Below are 20965 nucleotides of genomic sequence, written 5' to 3'. Positions count from 1 at the left end.
GCTTTCGGAGGCTGGCCATGTTCAGCCTTTTACCCTAGGTGTGGGACGTGGGTGTGTTCACTTTGTGACCTGTTATCATGCTGGACACTCAGGATCTGGCTCTTTTCTCAGCATGTGCTGCACATCTAACAGTGAGAAAAGAGCACAGGAGGGTTTATGTAATGAAAAGCCTCAGAACACAATCAGTTCTGCTCCCCTGAGAGCACCACTTTTAGTCCTTCTCTGCTGTTTCCCTGGGAGGTTGACACCTCCACGTCGCACGTCTGTACACGGGCTCCTGAGTGCGTGCCATCTGCTGACGCCGTGTCTGGACAGAGGAGGATCAGGCTCACTGGTCCCTGCTGCTCTCTGGGGCGACCTCCCTAATCTTACATGAGGCTCCAACAGCTTTCCTTTGTGTTCTATCTGTCGCTGACAGGGGGGAGGTGTGCCCCCTCGCAAATTATAGGAAGTCCCGCTGGGCAAGGTAGGCGGGTGCAGCCGGTCCCGGGGAGGCCCTACCTGGCTTCTGACGCTCCATGGTGCTCTCCTGGCTGGTCAAGCCGCCTGAGGAGGAGTCGCCGCTGGACATCCCGTCGTGGCTGAAGTGGGGATCAAAAGACAGCAGCGGGTGTGGGGCGGCCGCATACCTGCAGGGGAGCGAGAGGAAGCAAGCACGGGGTGAAGGGCTGGCGTGTCAAAAACCATCTGAGCCCAACGGCCTGCTCACTGGTGGGTTTTAAATACACTGGAGGCTCTGTGCAGAGGGGATCCTAGATGAGTAATCCCGGAAACATACTATTAGCTGAGGGTCAGGAATGAGTCTCGCCTGGGAAGCATGCCAGGGAGTGCCGGGCAATGCAGGGTCCTTCAAGGAAGGAGGGGCAGAAGCCACTTGGGTGGAGGCCCTACTGGTAGGCTCCCCAGGGGTCTTGTTTCTTGGCTGTGAAATGGGGTGAGGTGTTGCCAGCAGCTCCGCCCCCCACGCCTGTCTCCGGTTGAAGCGTTTGTAGGTACAGGAGGCCTAGAGCTGGACAGGTTGGGATTCAAACCTCGCCACCACCTCTTTCTCAGCCAGGGACAGTCACTTCCTAGCCCCGAGCTACAGTTTTCCTAAGCTGGTGATCGCAGTAGGCCTTTCCTCAAAGGACTGACTGATGTCCTGTGTGCCCAGCGCTTAGCCCGAGGCTGACACACACAGAGCTGTGAGAAGTGGCCAACAGGCCAGAACTCAGTGTACATCCCTCTGTCGGAGGAAGGCGCTGCAGGAGAGAAGCTGTATGCTCAGGCTTCAGAGTGAGACAGAGCTGGGCTCAAACCCCCGTCCCGTCCCTTACTAGCTATGTGACGTTGGTCAGGCAAGTGCTCATTAGTATGAGCTGCGGTTTTCTCATCTGAAAAATGGGATAATGACATTTTCTACTTCACAGGGTAGCAGAGTAGATGAAATAACAAAAGTTATCTCGCAGACAGGGGCTCTCCCGGAGGCTGGCTCTGTGTACCCACAGCGATGGCTGAGATCTAAGGGAGGAATCAGCAGAAGGTTCTCCCTATGGCCACACGTCCCAGGTGCATTAGCTCTATGATCTGGAATGAATCCCAAGGGCGCCTCCAACATCCATTCCACCACAGATCAGAGCCAGTCATGACTGAAACCCTTCTCTCTGCCTGGGGTTAGTTCAGGGAAAGGCAGACGACACAATCTTAGCTGATATGATGTGAGAGGTTGTGAGAGTTACGAAGCTTCTCAGAAAATACTTCTGGCCTTCCACGTGGCTGGAGGACCGTACTTCCTGGCCCCTTGAGATTGGCTAGGTGGGGTCTGGGCCTGGTCTTGTCAACAAGCTGTGAGGGAAGCGACCTGGGGACAGTGGCTGCCTCTGGCAGCCTGGGTCCCGAGAGGTCCTCTGCCAACCAGCAGTGGAGCTCCAGCGTGGGCACCAGATACACCTTTGCTGATTTAAGTCACTGACGTTTTCAGGTGTTTGTTACTGAAATGGGGGAGGTGTGCAGGGGAGGGCTTCTGAGGTAAGCCTCCTGGCTCCTGAGAGCAATGACGAGGAAGGATGGCTTCTCTTCTTCACCTGGGTATTGCTGGGTCCAGACAGAACACCGTGACCCGCTGTTGACCTCAGGCTAGCAGCCTGAGGATGAGGCCAATGCTGAGCATACGAGAGTTAGAAGGCGGAAGGGACTGGGCCTTTGATGACGTTGTTGAAATGCTGGATTAACCCTCCCTGGAGCCTGACCTATTTCTGAGCCTCCTTTTCTGTGCGATAATGCATTCCCACAATGTTTGGGCTAGCCAAATTTCAGTTATTTGTGGCTAGAACACCCCACTGACACAGGCCCGGCGCTTCGGGAGAGTCACATAGCCTCTGTTAATGAAGCTGACTTTGTGATTCTCCAACTTGCTTCCTTTGGAACTTGGGAGGCTGAGAAACTGGAACCCCCAACACTGAAAAGAGGAGTTAACTGACGTCTCTGGGGCCATCCTACCAGCCTAAAGCCAGGGCTGTTTCTGCGAAGCCTGACTCTAAACCCCTAGGCTTCACCGCCCCCCGGGCAGCAGAGGGGAGCTCCAGGGGTGCCCTGGACTTCCCGAAAACCCACTTCCACCCACCTGCCAAGAAAATACGTATTATCCCCACCTCCCCAAACCTTGACTTCTACTACCTCCAGGGAAGGCAGACAGAGCCAAAACAAGAAAAAGCACAGCAGTATTCAATACTGACTCAGCAGCCAGCCAACTGCCTGGTAAAATGTGGCTCCACCGCAGAGGGAAACTGAGGTGTTGATGTGTTTATTCCACTTCCTCAAAACGTCTGCATCAAATCCCGAGTACTAAAAGAAAATGTCAGCGGTGGCGGGGGTCAGCCCAAGGAAAGTGGAAGGTATGAGCGGAGGCTCCCCCAGTATCTATCCTGGGCTTGTGGCTTGGGAACAGAATCCCGGCTGTACCCAGGGCTGCAACGTAACTGGTTCACAGACCACATTTCCAGGCTCTCTTGCAGGCCTGGCCAATGTGATAACAGTGGTGCATGGGACTTCCAAGAAACCTCTGCAAGTGTGCTGCGGGTGCCTCGGCCTCGTCACCTCCTTAAGGCTGAAGCTCCAGCAGCCACCTTACGATCAGTAGGCCACAGGCCAAGGATAGCAGAGAGCTGGTGAGGAGGAGCCTGGGTCTCTGACAACACTGGGGAAAGAAAGAAACTGTCTCGCCTGAGTCACTGTTTTCTCTATTATGCAGTTAAACCTGATCCTAACTGACGGACTGTCTTTAGCTGGAAGTATTTTACCATGCTTCACCACTCAGCTACTGTCCCTCCACGAAGACAACCTGTACTTTGTCCAATCACGTAACTCCCTAACAAACCCTATTATCCCAATGTAAAATGACTGACCTATGCTGCCGTTCTTTGGGGCGTGTGTGTGTGCACGCGCGCGCGTCCCCTTTGGCGCCGTTTCAAACGTTGCCAAGTCCTGGTCAAGCTGCTTGGAAATGCGGACATGCCGGCACCTCACCATGCCTGGCTCTGGGCAAAAATCCCCAGAAGAAGAGAAGATCAGAGCTATTCTCAACCTCATCTGAGAAATGTTAAGTCTTCTACCTTTTCTTGGAAGATGACATCACTTTAAAGATAAAGGGTTTTGGTTGTGGTGAGAAACTAACTATAGTTTCAGGCATCTTCAGGCAGGAGCTGATGTGCTGGCAGACCCCGAAGAGGCCTGGTGGGGAGTGCCTCCAGGTCGGCAGGGCTGGGCTGCCGGGAGGTTGGCTTTGGGTTTCCTACATGGCCATGGAAGAAAGTACCAAGACAGATGTGAACGCGGGCAAGAGCCTCTCTGGAGGGGAGAGCTCTGGCCGCTCTGCTGGTCTCCTACACGGACTGACGGAGGAATGCGTGGGTGAACTCCAAGATGACCGGGTGAGGTGGGTGAGGTGGGTGAGGTGGGTGGATGATGTCGTCGTTATTGGCTGCCACACCAACAACTGTCACCTTCTTTGTCCCTGCTGGTAAGGCCCAGGTTCCCCTGTGGCGCCCATCCTTCGGCCATGTGACCTGAATAAATCCTGACAAATTTAAGATAGTCAAGTGGGTCCAATGTGGCCCTGCCAGGGGATGGTTCAGGGATAGGTAAGAGACCCAGCTCCTTTACTTTTTTTTTTAACATTTATTTGAGAGACAGAGACAGAGCATGAGTGGGTGAGGGGCGGAGAGAGACACACACACAGAATCTGAAGCAGGCTCCAGGCTCTGAGCTGTCAGCACAGAGCCCGGCATGGGGCTTGAACCCACAAACTGTGAGATCATGACCTGAGCCAAAGTCGGACGTTTCCCTGACTGAGTCACCCAGACGCCCCAAGAGACCCAGCTCCTTTACTCTCAAAAGCAAACAGAAGCTCTTTCATTTTTTTCTGCAGGGCACTGATTTTGCTTGGGGGTCACAACAGCCACCATGGGTCACCAAAGGAGTCAGTCCCTGAGGACTTGCCTAAACCAGCCCTACAGCCACCCTCCTTCTGGGCTATGTGATAATAAATTCCCTTTAGGGCCTCACGCCTTCTCAAGTTAGGTTTTCTGTCACCTGCAGTCAAATGCCTCCTCACCATTCTTTACGGAGCTGGCAGAGAAAAACAGGAAAAAGAATAAAGAAAAGCCATCCAGGTGGTCTGCTGAGCAAAGGTCCGGCCGCCCCCTGCAGGCTTGCTGAGCCGGGTGCACTGTGCGTCCTAATGCTCCGTGCTGAGTTTAGTGGTTTGTTCACCCTGCCAACGAGGCTGGCAAACTCCTGAGGACACAGGCAGCAATTGCCCCTGCTGCCAGGACAGGCGCTGCGCTTGGTGGTAACTGTCATAACCGTTAAGGAGCACTTACTATGTGCCAGGCACAGTCCTTAGTGCTCTGCAAGGGTTTCCTCCTTGAATATTCTCAACACTGCTCAGGGACAGACATTTTACATGTGAGCAAACTGAGGTGTGGAGAGGTGAAGTCACTTGCCCACACTCACACGGCTGATAAAGGCCATCTTACTACCTCTCAGTAAATCCAGGATGGGCACCAGACAGATTCTGTGTCTAAGGGCTGTCACAATTCTAAGAGCTTGATGAACTCGGCAAGTAGCCGGCCCACTGGAGACAGCAGGAGACATAGGGGTCACAAGGGTTCCAGGAGGTCCTGGGGAAGCTGGGCGGAGAGGAGAGGGGAAAGGAGCTGAGGCTAACACCGGTACAGCCCTGGCCTGCTCCCAGGCCTCTTACCACGGGCTGGTGACTGACTGGGAAAGACACTTCTGAGGCTTTAGGGGATGCGTCGTGCTAGCAGACTTCGCAAAGCTTGGAGTCTAGATGTTGACCGAGATAAAAACCACACAAACAAACTGTTGAGAACTGGGTTTCCTGTGGAGTCCTGGGAAGAGAGGGATAGGCTGGGAAGGCCTGATGTTTAACGAAGAAGTGTTCTTTTCCCACTTGTTCATGCCAGACAGCCTGAACAGTTTCCTGGGGCAGGGACTCCAGGAGGGACTGTGTATGTTAACCTGATTTGGAGGATAAGCTCAGAGACCTTTGGCGGGACAGGTCGCGGGTCAGTATCAGTTCTCCAGAATCACATGGGCCTGGGTTCCTGTTCCAGCTCTACCACTTCCTGCAAGAGTGACCTTGACCAAGTGGGTTCACCTCACTGAGCCTCAGTTTCCCCTCTGTAAAATGGGATAATGAAGTACCTACCTGTGGAGTCACTGGGAGTACTCACTGAGATCATGCATACAGCTCAGTGGAACCGACTAGAGAATCCAGAAATAGACCTACACAAACATGCCCAATTGATTTCCCCTTCCAACGATTTTTTTTTTTTTTTTTTTGCTTTAAGGAGCAAGAGCAATGCAATGGAAGATGGACAGCCTTTTCCAGAAGTGGTGCTGAAGCAGACTGGACGTCAGGAGGCAAAAAAAAAAAAAAAAGAATGTCAACTTAAACCTCTCACCTTATGCAAAAACGAAGTCAAAATGGATCATGGACATAAATGTGAAAAACCAGAAAAAATGAGAAAATGTTCAGGACCCAGATTGAGGCAAAGAGTTCTTAGACTTTACAACAAAACCATGAACCATAAAGAGCAAAAAAATGTAACTGGGACCTTGTCGAAATTGAGACCTTTTGTCTTGTGACAGATCCTTGTTAAGAAGATGAGAGGATGGGGGCACCTGGGTGGCTCAGTCAGTTGAGGGTCCAATTTCAGCTCAGGTCATGATCTTAAGGTTTATGAGTTTGAGCCCCACATCGGGACTCGCTGCTGTCAGCCTGTCAGCACAGAGCTCGCTTGGGATTCTCTGTCCTCTTCTCACTGCCCCTCCCCCACCTGCTCTCTCCCCCAAATAAATATTAAAAAAAAAAAAAAAAAAGACAAAAGGAGAAATTAAAGATTGGGAGAAAAGATTTGCAAATCACACAGCTGACACAGGACTCATGTCCGGTATATACAAAGAACTCTCCAAAGCTGAAAATGCTGCATCCGATTAGAAAACGGGCAAAAGGACCTGCATGGACACTTCCCTAAAAAGGTATACAGTTGGCAAATAAATAAGCACATGAAAAGACGTCACCAGCCATTACAGAGACGCAAATTTAGACCATGATGACGTCTCCTCACGCACCCAGCAGAAGAGCTGCAATGAAAACCAGTGGCGACAGCCAATGGTGGTGAAGATGTGGAGAAGCCTGATCATTCACACACTGCCGGCGGGAATGGAAAATGGTATGCGCGCTCTGGAAAACAGTTTGGCAGCTCCTTTTAAACTAAAAATGGGCTTACCACACAGCAAGCGATTGTATTCCCTGCCCCGCCCCCCCCCCAACACTTCTCTACGTGTGCTGCAGAACAGTCAGCGCACACATTCACTGAAGTAACACTCTTCTCCATTTGCTGAGCAAGTAGCACTCGAGAAGCATCTCTCCCGCCCCCCCAAGCCTTGCTGAGGTATAACTGACAAATATAACTCATATATTTAAAGTGCACAACGTGATGATTTGATATACGTACGCACTGTGAAATGATTGCCACAATCAAGCTAATTAGCACATCTCTCACCTCACGTAGTTGCCTTTTTTGGGGGTGAGAACGCCCAAGATCTACTCTCTTAGCGGATTTCAAGTGCACAATGCAGAATTATTAACTATAGGCACCGTGCCTGGACGTACATTAGATCCTCTGAACGTACTCACCTTACAACCAAAACCTGGTACCCCCTGACCAAAATATCCCTATTTCCCCCACCCCAGCCAGCCACCAATCTACCCTCTCTTTTCTATGAGTTTGGGACTTTTTTTTTTTTAAGGCCAATTGACCTACTCTCTCTCTTTTTATTCTTTTTTAATTTTACTTATTTTTTCTTAGGGAGACAGAGACAGAGAGACAGAGAGAGAGCACGAGTGGGGGAGAGAGGCAGAAGGAGAGAGAATCTCAAGTTGCTCTATGCTCAGTGCACAGCCCGACCCTGGGATCATGACCTGAGCCGAAATCGAGTTAGATGCTTAACTGACTGAGCTACTCTGGCATCCTAAGTTTGACTTTCTTTTAAAAAAAATTTTTTTTAATGTTTATTTATTTTTGAGACAGAGAGAGACAGAGCATGAACAGGGGAGGGTCAGAGAGAGAGGGAGACACAGAATCCGAAACAGGCTCCAGGCTCTGAGCAGTCAGCACAGAGCCCGACGCGGGGCTCGAACTCACGGACAGTGAGATCGTGACCTGAGCCGAAGTTGGACGCTTAACCGACTGAGCCACCCAGGCGCCCCCTAAGTTTGACTTTTTTGATTCCGCATATAAGTGATACCATACAGTGTTTGTCTTTTTCTGTCTTATTTATTTCACTTAGTGTAAAAACCCCCAGGTTCAGCCATGTGGTCACAAATGGCAGGACTTCCTCTCTTTATGGCTACATAATATTCCGTTGTGTATATGCACTGTGTTTCTTTTATCCATTCATCTGTCAACAGATACTTAGATTGTTTCCATATCTTGGCAAGCAATTGTATTCCTGGGCATTTATCCCAGGAAAATAAAAATTTGTTTTCATGCGTGTTCAGAGTATGAATGTTTGTAACAGCCCAAGCCCAGAAACAACCCAAATATTCTTTGATGGGAGAATGGTTGGTTAAACAAACTACGGAATACAGCTCAGCTATGAGGAACTGACTATCGATACAACAGCTTGAATGAACCTCATGGAAATTATGCTGGGTGAAAAAGAATCTCAAAAGGATATATACTATATGATTCCTTTTATAGAACATTCATAAAATAGCAGTAAACAGAGACACAGAACAGATTAATGGTTGCCAAATGGTGGAGGGGTGGGTGTGGCTATAAGGGGGTAGCAGGAGGGAGCTTTGTGGTGATGGTACAGCTGAGTGTGTACATTGTAGTGGTGGTTATGCAATATCACACACGTGACAAAACTGCACAGAGCCACACACCCTCGCCACACACACATGCACACGTATGGCTGGCGAATTCTGAATAAACTCCATGGGTTGTACGAACGTCAATGCCTTGCTTTGATACTATATGGCGGAGGCTGGGTGAAGGGTTCGTGGAGCTCCCTGTGCATTTCTTTGCAACTTCCTGTGAATCTATACTTATTTCAAAAAGTTCAAAAATAACAATAAAGGGGAGGCACCTCAAGACTCTGAAACACAATGCTCCCTGGACTTACCAGTAACATCATTCCTACCATCTCCGTTCTTGCCCAATCACTTTGTACCAACTGCCATTTCTAGCCTCTAGCCTCGGCTACTGCTGCTGCCCAGGCATCCCCATGGTCCCCCCACACCAGATTCCCCTTCATTCCTACTGTATTCCACACCATTGTGCTTACTCACATCTGTGGCCTTTCCTCTGCCTAGAATGACTTTCTCCCTCTTCTCTGGGGCAAACTCCTAGTGATCTCTCAGAGCCCTGTTCAAATGTCACCTCCTCCAGGCAGCCAGCCTTGACCTCTGGGACTGGGCTGTGCTCCCTCTTCCAAGACTTGAGACTCTCAGAGTGTTTGTCAGGGTGCACATTGTTTCTAGGGCACGCTCTCCCCCACGGCCAGCAGCAGTGACCACAGGAACCCACAGATAAGTGAGGAGCTCAAATAGTGCTCTGTGCACCTGGCACACAGCAGGTGTGAGACCCTCTGCTGAATGAAAGCTCAATGGTGGTGGCTAGAAAACAGAAGAGGAAGTATGTTTTACCCAATCTTAAGGCAGAGGCTTAGAATCCAACAATGGTTTAGTTCAGTGGTTCTCAGAGTGTGTTCCCTGGACTGGCAGCATCGATCCTGTATGATCTACGCTCCAGATCTAGCACGTTGGAGCCTCAGGGGTGAGGCTGAGGAAATGTTTGTTTCAAGGCCTCTTTCTGGGTGATCCTGAGGCATGATGAAGATCGAGACCTATTGGCTGAGTGGACAGATCCCTGCTCTTGCGGTGGGGGGTCTTATCTAAACAAACTCACGCACTCACCCCACCCAAGGATTTACCACGTGCCAGTCCCTGTGCTGTGTGACGGTCACGTACAGACAAACCGGGAAGGTCTTAGATCTTGAAGATATGTGTGCGCACACACGTTCTCTTAACTGCGCTAACAGAATGGAGGGAGAATGCTCAAGCCCACGGTCAGGAAACACACAGGGAACTGAGGGCAGAGTGGCAGCACCTAGTGCTGGGGGAGGTTCAGGGAAGGCTTCCCAGAGGAGGAGCATCAGTGCTCAAGCTGGCAGGATGGGGGAGTGTGGGGTGAAGAGTGTGAAGAATCTGTAGGAGAGGGAGGAACACGGAGGAGGGCTCTGAAATTCAGACAGCCTACTCAGGAAAGTGCAAGTGGCCAAGGAGGGTGATATGTGGCACTGCACAACGCTGGAGAGGCGGGTGGGGCCTGGTGGCCACGGGGAGGAGCTAAGGCTATGTCCTGAGGGCCGTGGGACACGTGGGAGGGTTTGAAGCAGGGGACAGGCATGGTCTGATATGGAAAGATCTCGTGGCTGCTGAGTGGAGGGTGGACCACAGGAGGTGGGACGGAGGGCTGGGGGCTCAGGGAGGTGGCCAGGGTGGGGCACTGGGGACAGGAGGAGGGTGTGGGGGGCCGAGCTGCTCAGGAGGCTGAATGGATGGACCGCAGTAGTGGGGAGGAAGAAGGGAGACACCCAGGATGAAGCCCATGGCTCTGGCCTGAGGATACAGGAATATGGCGGCTGCCCCTGAGATGGAGATCCTGGAGGAAGGAGGGCACAGGGCACCAGGGCTGAGGGCAGCTGGACAGCCTGGGCATGAGGGAACCATGGAGGAGTTGAGAGGAGTTGAGAGGATCCCTCAGGCTGTCAGACTGGAGACGGGTCCAAGGGGACAGGACTGAAGTCTAAAAGGCCAGGAAAACTGGGTAATGCTGGTGGACTGGTCCTGGAGAGGAGGAGCTGGAGAGGTCGTTGAATGGCCAAGCTAAAAGGCAGATGGTCTTGCTTAAACAAGGGATACACGTGTTAAGAAAATGGCAACTGAAATTCTGCTACAAGGAAAGCCAACAGTGAGTCTTGCCCAGGACAGCTTGGCCCAAAATCTTAAAGGACATAGCCAATCCTCCTGGAGGTCCTCCGATGACCTTCAGGGATCCAGAAACCCCAGAAAATGGCAAATGAACTTGTAGAGTATGTACATTTCCTGGGGAAGAAGGATCCCCAGCTTTCATCAGATTCCTTAATTTGGAAAGAGTGAAGAGACTCTGACCTTTCTGGAGATGGCTTGTATCTCGCGTAGGTGGCCGAGCCGGGGGTGGAGAAGCTCCCAGAAGGCTGTCGGTAGGGAGGGACTTTGTCGGCCCCTGCTGGTGATGCTGTGTAAGGGGTTTCTGGGAAGCTGACAGGCCTGGAACAAAAACAGGAGGAAGGAGGTAGGGGTGAGTGAGAATACTCCTGCTCTCAGAGGAGGGAAGCTAGACCTTTCCCTCAGGTCCAACCACGTCCCATCGGCTTCATCTGCCACCCTCCCATCAGGATGGAGGGACGGCCGCTGAACCATCCCTGAGGGTGGTGGGAGACCAGGACACCCCCGCCTTCCCTCTCCCACTACAGATGCAGCGGTCAGCTTCCACAGCCCTGACCGAGGCCTGACAGGCTGCGGAAGCAAGATGCCCCTCTGCAAGCTGGATTCCTTTACTTCTTGGAAAATTTTCTTTATTTTTAAATAAACACTACATTCGAAATAATTTATCTGCAAGGTATCCACCATCATAATAAAACCCAACTCCTAAAGCTACCACCCAACCCAAGAACTAGAATGGCACCAACACAGGCCCGCTTTCCACTTCCCTGCCTCCCCCAGGAAGCAATCACTACCCTGAATTTCGTGCTTCTCAGTCCCTTGATCTTTTACAAAATATATAGTTTTAATCATACATGGTCTGATGGATATCCAGCCTCCGACATGGAGCTCCCCAGCACCGGGCCCTCACACAAGAGGCTCGTAATGAAAATTTAAGGGAAGGGAGGGAGGGAGGCAGAAGGAGGAGAAGGAGAGAAAGACTGAGGGGAGAAGGAGACTGGAAAAAAGGGGTAGGAGAGAGAAAAGGGCAAAGCACAGAGGAGCTAGACGGGAGGGAGACAGGGTGGCGCCCCTCTTTAGCCCTTACCTCTTGCTGTGCAGGGGCTGGGGCTCCCGGAAGGGGACCATGGGGGTCTGCTTCGGGGGCCGGCTCAGGGATTGGGCATGGCCGGGGGTGCTGGGGCTGGCCCACTTGGAGGCGGGTAGAGAGTTGTGGGAGGCGGGCCCGCTCCACTGCCAGGGAGCGTTGCTGCGGTAGGGGGGCCGGCCCCCGGGGGTCATGCTCTCTGGCTCCGTCTTCGGCTCCGAGGTATTCATGTCATAGGTCTCCAGCCAGCCCCTGGGAAGAAAAACACGGTTACTCCGAAGGGCCCCAGCCCGCCAGCACGCTTGCCTGTTGCCCAGGAGAGGCTGCCGTCTCGTCACACTGGGCTGGGTTTCCTGGCCAAATCTGAACCATGAAGGCCTGTTTTAAAGGCCGAGGAGATACCGTTTAAATTGATCTGAAACTTAGCAGCTCGGAGAAGTCAGGACAGGGCCCAACACCCAGGCTCTGACCGCTTGGCCCTCTCTTCCTCATCTCCTCTCCTCACTCTCTCTTTGCCTTCCTTCCTCACCCTTCTCCCTCACCCAGGCCTCAAGTGGGCCAGTGTCCTCCATGGAATGGCTCAGCACTCACCCCCTTCCCCCACAGCAGTCCTCGGGGCCAGAAAGGCGGATGCCCTCAGAATCAAAGGATAGTATCTGCCTTGTTCCAAAGAAGCTCAAAGGCAGCTGGAAGAGGAGCAGGTGACCTACTTTGCAGGGTGATTGAAAAAAAAAAGCCACGAAATCCAGAACCTTGAAATAGATGCAGAACGGCCTGTGACTCCCCCCAGACCAGGCTGGCATGCAAACCGCGGTGCTCCTGGCTCGAGGCGGGGAGATCCGCAGGCTGGGCTGGCATTCTCCACCGCTGCTGCAGTGCGGCACAGGAGGGGGCTCTGAGCCCAAGGAGGGGGCTGCGCTCACGAAATCCACCTCCCAACAGCTGTGGGAGCTGAGCCTGGAGGAGCCCGGAAGCTCTCGTGCCCTCATCGAGCTGATCCTCTGTGGCTCTCCTGAGTCCTCTAGAGGGAACTTTCAGGGCTGGCAAAAGATCTGGTGGATTTGGTGGCTGGGGGCTCAGGACGTGGCTGCTAGGGAGTCTTCAAAAGGTGACCCGAGCAGGTGCTCTGGCACCTGGGCCCGGCACGCCGTGTTCTTTAGGAACATTAGCTCCTGTAGGATGGCAGACACCAATGCCTCACCAGGCATCACGTGAGGAATGACAGCAATACAAATGTTCAGCAGAACCCGGAGAAATGCCAGGCCCGGGTGGAGGCGGATGAGGGTACCATCACGGTGCTGCGGCGCACACAGCTGCTCTGGCCGGCCCAGCTTTCACACCTCTTCGCCTGAGAGCACGTCTGCGTGCACTTCTCGGCTCCGGGTATGAGAATGTCACCCGGGCCTGGCCAATCAGAAACTCCTCTCCCTCTGGACACCACGACTGGCACAGGACTGTCATGTGCCTTACGTGGAGACAGCATCAACTCTGGAATGGTTTTTGGAACTCCTGGGGGAAAGATCTAGTTCACTGGGGCTGCTGCACTGGGGAGTCCTAAGCTGAAGGTGTGAAGAAGGGTGGGTCATCTTTGTTCCCACCAAGTGGGAGATGGCCTGAGAATGACAGTGACAGAAAAGGAGATAGCTGATGAAGATTCCTGGTGAGGGCGTCCGAGTCCCTGCGTCTGGCCCCATCTAGATCTTGCTCTGTCTCCTGGTTTGTCAGGTACAGAAGCCAGTAAAGGCTTTGTTTTGCTTCACAAAGTTTGAGTTGGTTCTGTTGTTGGGAACCAGAATCCTGATCACTGCACCGCACTTTAGAGAGAAGTTAAGTAACCTGTTCGAGGTCACACTGCCAGTAAGAGGTGGAAATTGGATTTAAATACAGTTAAGTTGATTCCAAAGGCCACAACTTTAACGCCGATGCACAATGGCCCACTGAAGAGTGGTGTGGGAACCAATGAGTGGATTTCTTGGGTCCGTGACTTCTCTCCCAGTTACTGACAGCCTGGCCTTTGGCGAGGAGTCCTTGGGCATGATCTCAGAGAGGGAAACATTATCCAATAATCTTGAAGGCAGCACAGGGCGGTGGGGAGCCAGGGATTCTGGGACAGATGGCCAGTTCAGATCCCAGCTTGCGTGGCCTTGGGCGAACGATCTCCTTCTCAGAACCTCAGTTTCCTCATCTGTAAGATGGTGGTGGCTGCAAGCATTCTAGAACATTAGGAGAAAGTCTGGCATGTGCCACATGCCTAATAAACAGGATTTGATGCTGTTGCCTTCTCCAGCCGATTCTGTGGCCAATCTGTCTGCTGTTCCCACAGGCTCAGAGGTGAGTGTCCTTTCCATCTTCTCAAGTCCAACCACACCTCCCCGGGGGCTCTGGAACAAATTGTTCCCCACCGGCCTGAGAACTACCAGCACCTAAACCACCCTGAGAACTCAGCAGAGGAATGCAGATACCTGGGTCTCATCTCTGCTCACCTGAATCAGAATCTTCCTTGAGGTGGGGCCCAGGGATTTGCATTTTACCAAGTTGCCAAAGAGGATTTTGACACATGGAAAAGTTTGAGAAACCCACTTCGTTGATTTGGTTTTTGAATTGTATTTTTTAAGGTTATTTATTTATTTTGAGAGAGAGAGAGAGAGAGAGAGAGAGCGCGCGCGCGAGAGAGAGAGAGAGAGAGCACGCTTGTGCAGGCAGAGGAGGGGCAGAAGGGGCAGAGAGAGAAGCCCAAGCAGGCTCTGTGTTGTCAATGTGAAGCCTGACCTGGGGCTCGATCTCATGAACTGTGAGATTGTGACCTAAGCTGAAACCAAGAGTTGGACGCTCAACTGACTGAGCCACCCAGGCGCCCCTACTTATTGAACTGTTTTTAAAGATTAAAGTGAGATAAAAAGCCATTTCCTGTCCCTTATCCCTGTTCCCCAGTTTCACCCACCAGAAGCAACCACAGCTTCCAGTTTCTTGTCTGTTCTTTCGGAAATATTCTACGCAGGTATATCTATGCAGAGAGATCCTATGCAAACAGTATTTAAAATAGAAATCGGGGCGCCTGGGTGGCTCAGTCGGTTGAGCGTCCAACTTCAGCTCAGGTCATGATCTCACGGTCCGTGAGTTCGAGCCCCGCGTCGGGCTCTGTGCTGACAGCTCGGAGCCCGGAGCCTGTTTCAGGTTCTGTGTCTCCCTCTCTCTCTGACCCTCCCCTGCTCATGCTCTGTCTCTCTCTGTTTCAAAATAAATAAACATTAAAAAAAATTTTTTTTAATAAATAAATAAAATAGAAATAAAAAGAATAGCACACTTAACTCCAAATATCATCCTGCTCCCCCCTCTCTCTCCTTGCCCCCCAAATACTATTTCTTACCAGGCCCTCTCAGCACAAACAAATTCACTTTATTTCTTTTAAACAATCAAATACTATTGCATCACACGGATGCCCTAGGATTTACTTAGCTGGTCCTCTATGGTTAGATATTTAGGGTGCTTCTAGTCTTGTGCTTGACCAATAGTGTTGCACTAAACACCGTGTTCCAACCTCGGCCACATGCAGGAGGCATCTGAGAGAGGACCGCCCCCAGGCTCACAGATCTCTGTCCTCACTGCCTCCTTGTCCTCAATTCCCAACAGCCTAGTTGCTGGAGGCCACGGGGACTCCTTTCTTACCTGTCTCACTTACTTACTTGTGTGGTTTCAATTTTCCTTCTCAGGGAGGAGTTTCTAACCCCCCTGACTGGAGCTCCTGAGTCTAACTAAAGGGGATAAAAGCATCCCAGATTGCCTTCCCCATCAGGAAGTGACAGAGAAAAGTGAGATGAGAACATCCCTCCTGAGCCTGTGCAAGCGCCCAAGATCAACATGACCATCTCATTAGGCTGTGGGACGTTCTCACAGCTACCCGGCCCGGCTCAGCCGTGGCCAGTGGTGCTGGGATCACTCAAGAACTCGTCCTGTGGCCTGGGAGTGTGTGGATGACCCGCTCTACCCTATTCAGTGTCTGAAGAGCATGGGGTCCAGATGCGCACCATGCTGAGCCTGGCTGGTGGCAGGGACAGCACCTCTGCCCATCCCTGTGCGTCTCCCCTCAGAGCTTATCTCGCCATTTGAGCCAGAAGAGGCCAGGGCTGCAGCAAGAGGCTGGAGAGACCCCCGAGTTGGGATTATCAGCTCTGCAAATGAGGTCAGCCAGACACCTCTGCATTTGAAGAACAACAAAAACCACACAAGTCTCAGCCCACACCTGCCCTTGCAAACAGGAGATTCTGTTTCTGCGGCTGCCTTATAAAGGCGGCAGGCTGACAGCTCTCCTAATGAGGGCGGGGAGCGGGGCTCATCTGTCTGGTCATGCCCTCCCTGGCCTGGTCTCCCCAAAGCCTCCCCAAAGCTGGAGAAGGAACTTGCAGACTTTCACTTTTGCTTCAGTTGGCCCCTACCTGCAGGTCCAGGGAGTCTTTGCGGCCTCTCGCGCACCTCCAGTTTTGGAGTCGTCCGGCAGGCGGGCTGGCTTACCGTGTGCACACGTGTGGGCATGGGTGTGGGTGCGAAGCAAGGCGGGGAGGGGGGGGAGGCGGGGGGGGAGTCTGCTGGGGAGCTCGCCTGCGGACTTACTTTGGCTCGACTTGCCCCTGCAGAGCCCGGCGCGGGTGTGGCCGGGCCAAGGCGCCACAAGAGGGCTGAGAGAAGGGGACGCCTGGGGTTAGACTGGAGTCCCAAGGCCGGGAGACTGGGGAGGTGGGAGAGGGGAGGCCAAGCCCTTGGCTGAAGGATTTCGCCGTGCCCAGAACTGCCCCCTACCAAGGTCAGAGCAAGCGAGAAGGGGCGGATGGAGCCACCACCCCTGGGCATGCGCACAGCGTTCTGAGGCGGTGGAACACGGTGGGGCCGGGACACCTGGATTGAGGTTTGTCGGCCACTTAGTAGCTGTACAACCCCGCGCAAGTGACGGGTCCACTCTGGGACTCAGCTTGCTCGTCTGTAAAGTGAGGATGACGCCAGCCCCGTGAGGTCACATGTATGTAGCCATCAGGGTCCCCTCATCTCACCTCCCCTTTGGCTCGCTCTGCTCCTGACCCCCTTTCTGGTCTGTCAACAAGCCGAGGGCCTTTGTCCTCACTTTTGTAATGGCCACTGCCCCCTGCAAGGCCTTTCTTCTGGCTCCATCTCACCTTCAGGCCTTCCCTGACCACCCTGTCCAAAGTCAGGCAGCGCTCTTCACTTGCTCACACCCAGTATCTCCCAGCTGGTGTCTCTAGAGCACCTCCTACAGGCCAAGGGCTGTTCTCTGTGCTTTACAAAGCTTTTCTCCAACTTCCCAACTGCCTTTGGGGAAAGGACCTATTACTGTCCTCATTTCACAACTGAAGAAACCGAGGCACAGGGTAAGAGGCCACTAGCCCAGGGCCACAGTTACTACGGGGCAGAGCTAAGATTCAAACCTAGGTAATCTCACCGTAGAGCCTGCCTTCCCCACTATGCTCAACTGCCTCCCCCTCTGCTATGTGAAATCATCCTATTTGCTTACTTGTTTATTGTCTGCCTGCCCTGATCCATTCGGTAGCTCTATGAGGGCCAAGGCCTTGACTGTCTCCTGTGCGACTGTGTTTCCAGCACTTGGAAGGTAGTGATTTTCTCTCTCTCTCTTTCTGTCTCCGGTCACCTCTGGAGGTTGCTAGGGTACCAACTCATTATTCTGAAAGCTGCATTTACCTTGCCTTTTCCATATAATAAATTACACCTCAGAGTAACCAAATAGTTACGGAAGGAACATTCTTTTTAGAAAAATTTCAGTCAATAAACGAAGGAGGAATGATGGAATTGAGAATACCACTCGCTACCATGTGATGCATGACAAAATAACTGATCTAGGCAATCGTGTCGAAGAGCTGCTGAGGGGGACAATGCATGATGACGGGTCAGCTGCTACCATCTGAACCCTCCGACTGCCCTTAGGGTCACTCACGGAGGGCCAACCAGACACGTGGTGCCTCTTGACAGACACACACCTAGGAAGTGGTGTTACCAAAAGAAATTTAACCAGAATTGGATCAAGCTTCTACATCAAACTCCAGTTTACAGGAAATTCATGTGCTAGAGAAACAGGGTAAAGGACATCAGAGGGATGCAAGCAGCTAAATCCAGGAAGTGAGAAAGTCTGAAGGACAAGTAACCTGGCTTCTTCCCAAACTAAACTGCAAGGGGAATAGAAAAGGGGAAGGAGAAGCTTACAGGTTAAGAGAGCCTAAAGACACCCATCAACCACATACAACAGGAGGAGCCTGATTAACAAAACAACTCTTCTAAAAACATTTTTCTTTTTTTAATTTTAGGGGGAGAGTGGCAGACAGAGAGGGAGAGAGAGGATCTTAAGAAGGCTCTGTGCTGAGCCCCACACGGGGACTGTGAGATCATGACCTGAGCCGAAATCAAGAGTCAGATTCTTAACTGACTGAGCCAGCCAGGTGCCCCAACAAAACAATTATTTTTAAAAAAGATCTCTCTGATACAACAGAAAGGTAAACACAGATGGGTAATTGATACTGACTTACTGTTAAAATTTTTAAGCATCATCATAATTTTTTAGAGGTGCTTATTGAGTAGAGATACATTCTAAACATTGGGATGGATTCAAATGATACAAGATAGGGGTTCAAATAATCCAAGATAGGGAGGTACAGAGATTGAAAAAAAAGAAAACCCAAAACTGGCCACATGTTGCTTAGTGTTGAAACGGGGCTCAGTACACTTTTAATATGTTTGAAGTGTTCCAGTAAAAAAAACCCAAACAAACTCTCCGCTGTCTTCCCACTTTCCATGGAGTAAAACCTGAGCCTGTCACTGTGTCCATAAGCTCCCCCAAAGGTTGCCCCCATCTCTCACCCCTGTTCCAGCCACACCGGTCTCTCCGTGCTGCACGGACAGATGTGTCACACACACTCACACTCACACTTTGGAGCCTCTGTCCACACTCTGTCTGGGACCCCCTGGCCCAGAGAAGACCACAAGGCTGCCTCCACCCAGTAGCCCTCCCTGATAATGTAAGCAGTTCTCCCACCATGGGGCAGGCTCTTTATTTACTCTGCTTTAGTTTTCTTCTTAAGCCTTATTACTGCCTGGTCCTGCATTATATCTATTTAATTACTGCCTGTCCCTCCCTCTAGAACACAAACTTCTAGGGAACAGGCGCTCTGTCTCGTTACTGCTGTATCCCCAGCTTCGAATGGAGCTTGCACATACTCGGGGCGCAATAAATATGTGTTGAAGGAGTGAATCCAGTACAGTGTGGCCTCGGGGCAAGCTACTTTTCACGCTGTGTGCAGCATCTACAAAATGGAACCGATGAGAGTGCCCACCTCGTGGGGCTGTTACAGACACTAAATGGGACAGTACGCATTTGCAGAGCTTCAACCGTAACTGGCACGCAGTATGTGCTTGATAGTTGCGGACTCTCACCTGGTTGCCGTCGTGGCTCTTCCTCCTGAGAAAGGCCCTCGAGTGACAGCACTGGGGCGGGGGCACACGCGGGCTCTCTGGAAGCTGCCAACCCCCACCTGGCTCCCACCTTACAGGGCAGATGCCCTTACCTCCGGGGCGTGCCGTCGTCGAAAGGCGGGATGATGACCACCTTGACAGTGACAGAGGTGCGCAGGAGGTCGATCATCTGATCGTGGGTCAGTGTGACCACGGCCACCTTGCAGATCTCCACCAGTCGGCTACCTTGCCGGAGGCCGGCCTGCCAGGCAAACCCGTAGTCCTCCACCTCGGCCACTGTCCCATCATACTTCACGTGGAAGCCCAGCTGCCCGAGCCCGTTCCGCCGCAGGGTCATGTCCACCGTCTCCCAGCCGTTGGTCATGACCTGTAGGCGACAGGTAGGATCTAGCCTCAGAAGCTGTTTGGGGGCCAGCTCTGGACGATCCCTGTACAGATTTCCCCGCTTTGGGGCCAAAGACCCTGCTGACTCCCATCTCTCCCAGGTGATACAGGAGCACAAACACCTACCTAGTCTCAGCCTGGACCCCTGACTTCTGAAGACGAAACGTGGATATACAACTATATGGCTTATTAGCTTGCAGAGATGGTGGCAGTCAGGAGCCAGCCATGTATTCCAAAGGCCCCTGGCCTCCCTCCTTCCCAGCTATAGCAGGATTATACTTCTTGGCCCCCTGGGGTGGGTGGGCTCTGGGACTTGTTTTGGTCACAACTGGAGCTGTGAGTGGAACTGTCATGTCATTTAGGTTGGGGCATTTACTAGCTAGAGTGAGACCTCCCCCCCCCCCCCCCCCCCCACATAGGCCTTTCCCCACTACCACAGCTACCAAGTATATTCCAGATAATGGCTGTTTGGTCAGCTAGAGTTCCAGAGTTAGAACAATGTGGAGCAGAGACCTCTGGTGAACCCAAGATGGACATGTAGCGTGAGCAACAGACAAACCTTTGTTGCTCTCTCTTTTTTTTAATATATGAAATTTATTGTCAAATTGGTTTCCATACAACACCCAGAGCTCATCCCAAAACAAGCCCTCTTCAATGCCCATCACCTACCCTCCCCTCCCTCCCAAACCTTTGTTGTTCTAAGCCACTATTTTATCCTGACACAGTGACTCTGAACAAAGTAAGCCGGAGGAGCAACCAACCAGAGATCCTGGGATCTTTTCTGGGTGGGGGCTCGCGCCATATTCTTTACTTCCTCATTCTCAGAGGCACAAACCCCTTCCCAATCTCCTCCTCAGACCGTCCTCCAGCCTGGACCTGACCAGACCACACAAGGCCTTGCTTCATCCACGTGTGGTTTTTGCCATGATATTGTATACTGTAAACAGGAGGACCCGCGGAAGAGGACCTCAGCCCTTCAGCATGTCCTTAGGGATTCTCTCCTCTTCTTGGGAGAAAAGAACCTAACAAGCCATGGCTACGGCTATTAAGCAAGTCACATCGAGACCTGTCTGCCCTCTCCTAAAACTACATTAAGGAAAGAGAACGTGTAATAGTTCAAATTGCCTGTGAGAAGCCATTCCCTGGCTAGAAGTTATGGTATTTGAACGTACTTGTTACAACAGTGGCTTTCACACTTTTTCTGGCCACTATGCACATTAAGCAGGTTGTATGTCACGAACCAGTCTATGCATTCACGTGTGCATTAACCCACAAATATTCCTTGCAATCCAAATCGATCACATTCCTGAGTGTAGGTAGCAGGAAATGAAGAGTGTGGACGGGAAAGGACTCACCTGAAGACATAACCACATTTGATGCAGATGGGGAGAATTTGGAAAGTGGGGGACAAATGTAGCACTGGGGCAACACCTCACAAAGGACTA

General features: G+C 51.9%; 1 protein-coding gene across 5 annotated transcripts in view; it reads right to left on the bottom strand.

Annotated features, from left to right (window-relative positions):
• Positions 1–20965, bottom strand: part of SIPA1L3 (signal induced proliferation associated 1 like 3) — a 239227-nt gene that overhangs the window by 47746 nt on the left and 170516 nt on the right. For all 5 annotated transcript variants that reach the window (XM_047834795.1, XM_047834794.1, XM_047834799.1 and 2 more), the window contains 4 exons: positions 19229–19503; positions 11649–11900; positions 10748–10885; positions 502–629 (listed from right to left, as the gene is read on the bottom strand). In XM_047834795.1, the coding sequence (XP_047690751.1) occupies positions 502–629; positions 10748–10885; positions 11649–11900; positions 19229–19503 (793 nt within the window). The remainder of the gene's footprint in view (positions 1–501; positions 630–10747; positions 10886–11648; positions 11901–19228; positions 19504–20965) is intronic.

The sequence above is a fragment of the Prionailurus viverrinus genome, chromosome E2, assembly GCF_022837055.1.
Source record: "Prionailurus viverrinus isolate Anna chromosome E2, UM_Priviv_1.0, whole genome shotgun sequence".
Taxonomy (NCBI): domain Eukaryota; kingdom Metazoa; phylum Chordata; class Mammalia; order Carnivora; family Felidae; genus Prionailurus; species Prionailurus viverrinus.
Note: the sequence above shows the minus strand (reverse complement) of the source record. Positions and strands in the feature narration are given on the sequence as shown.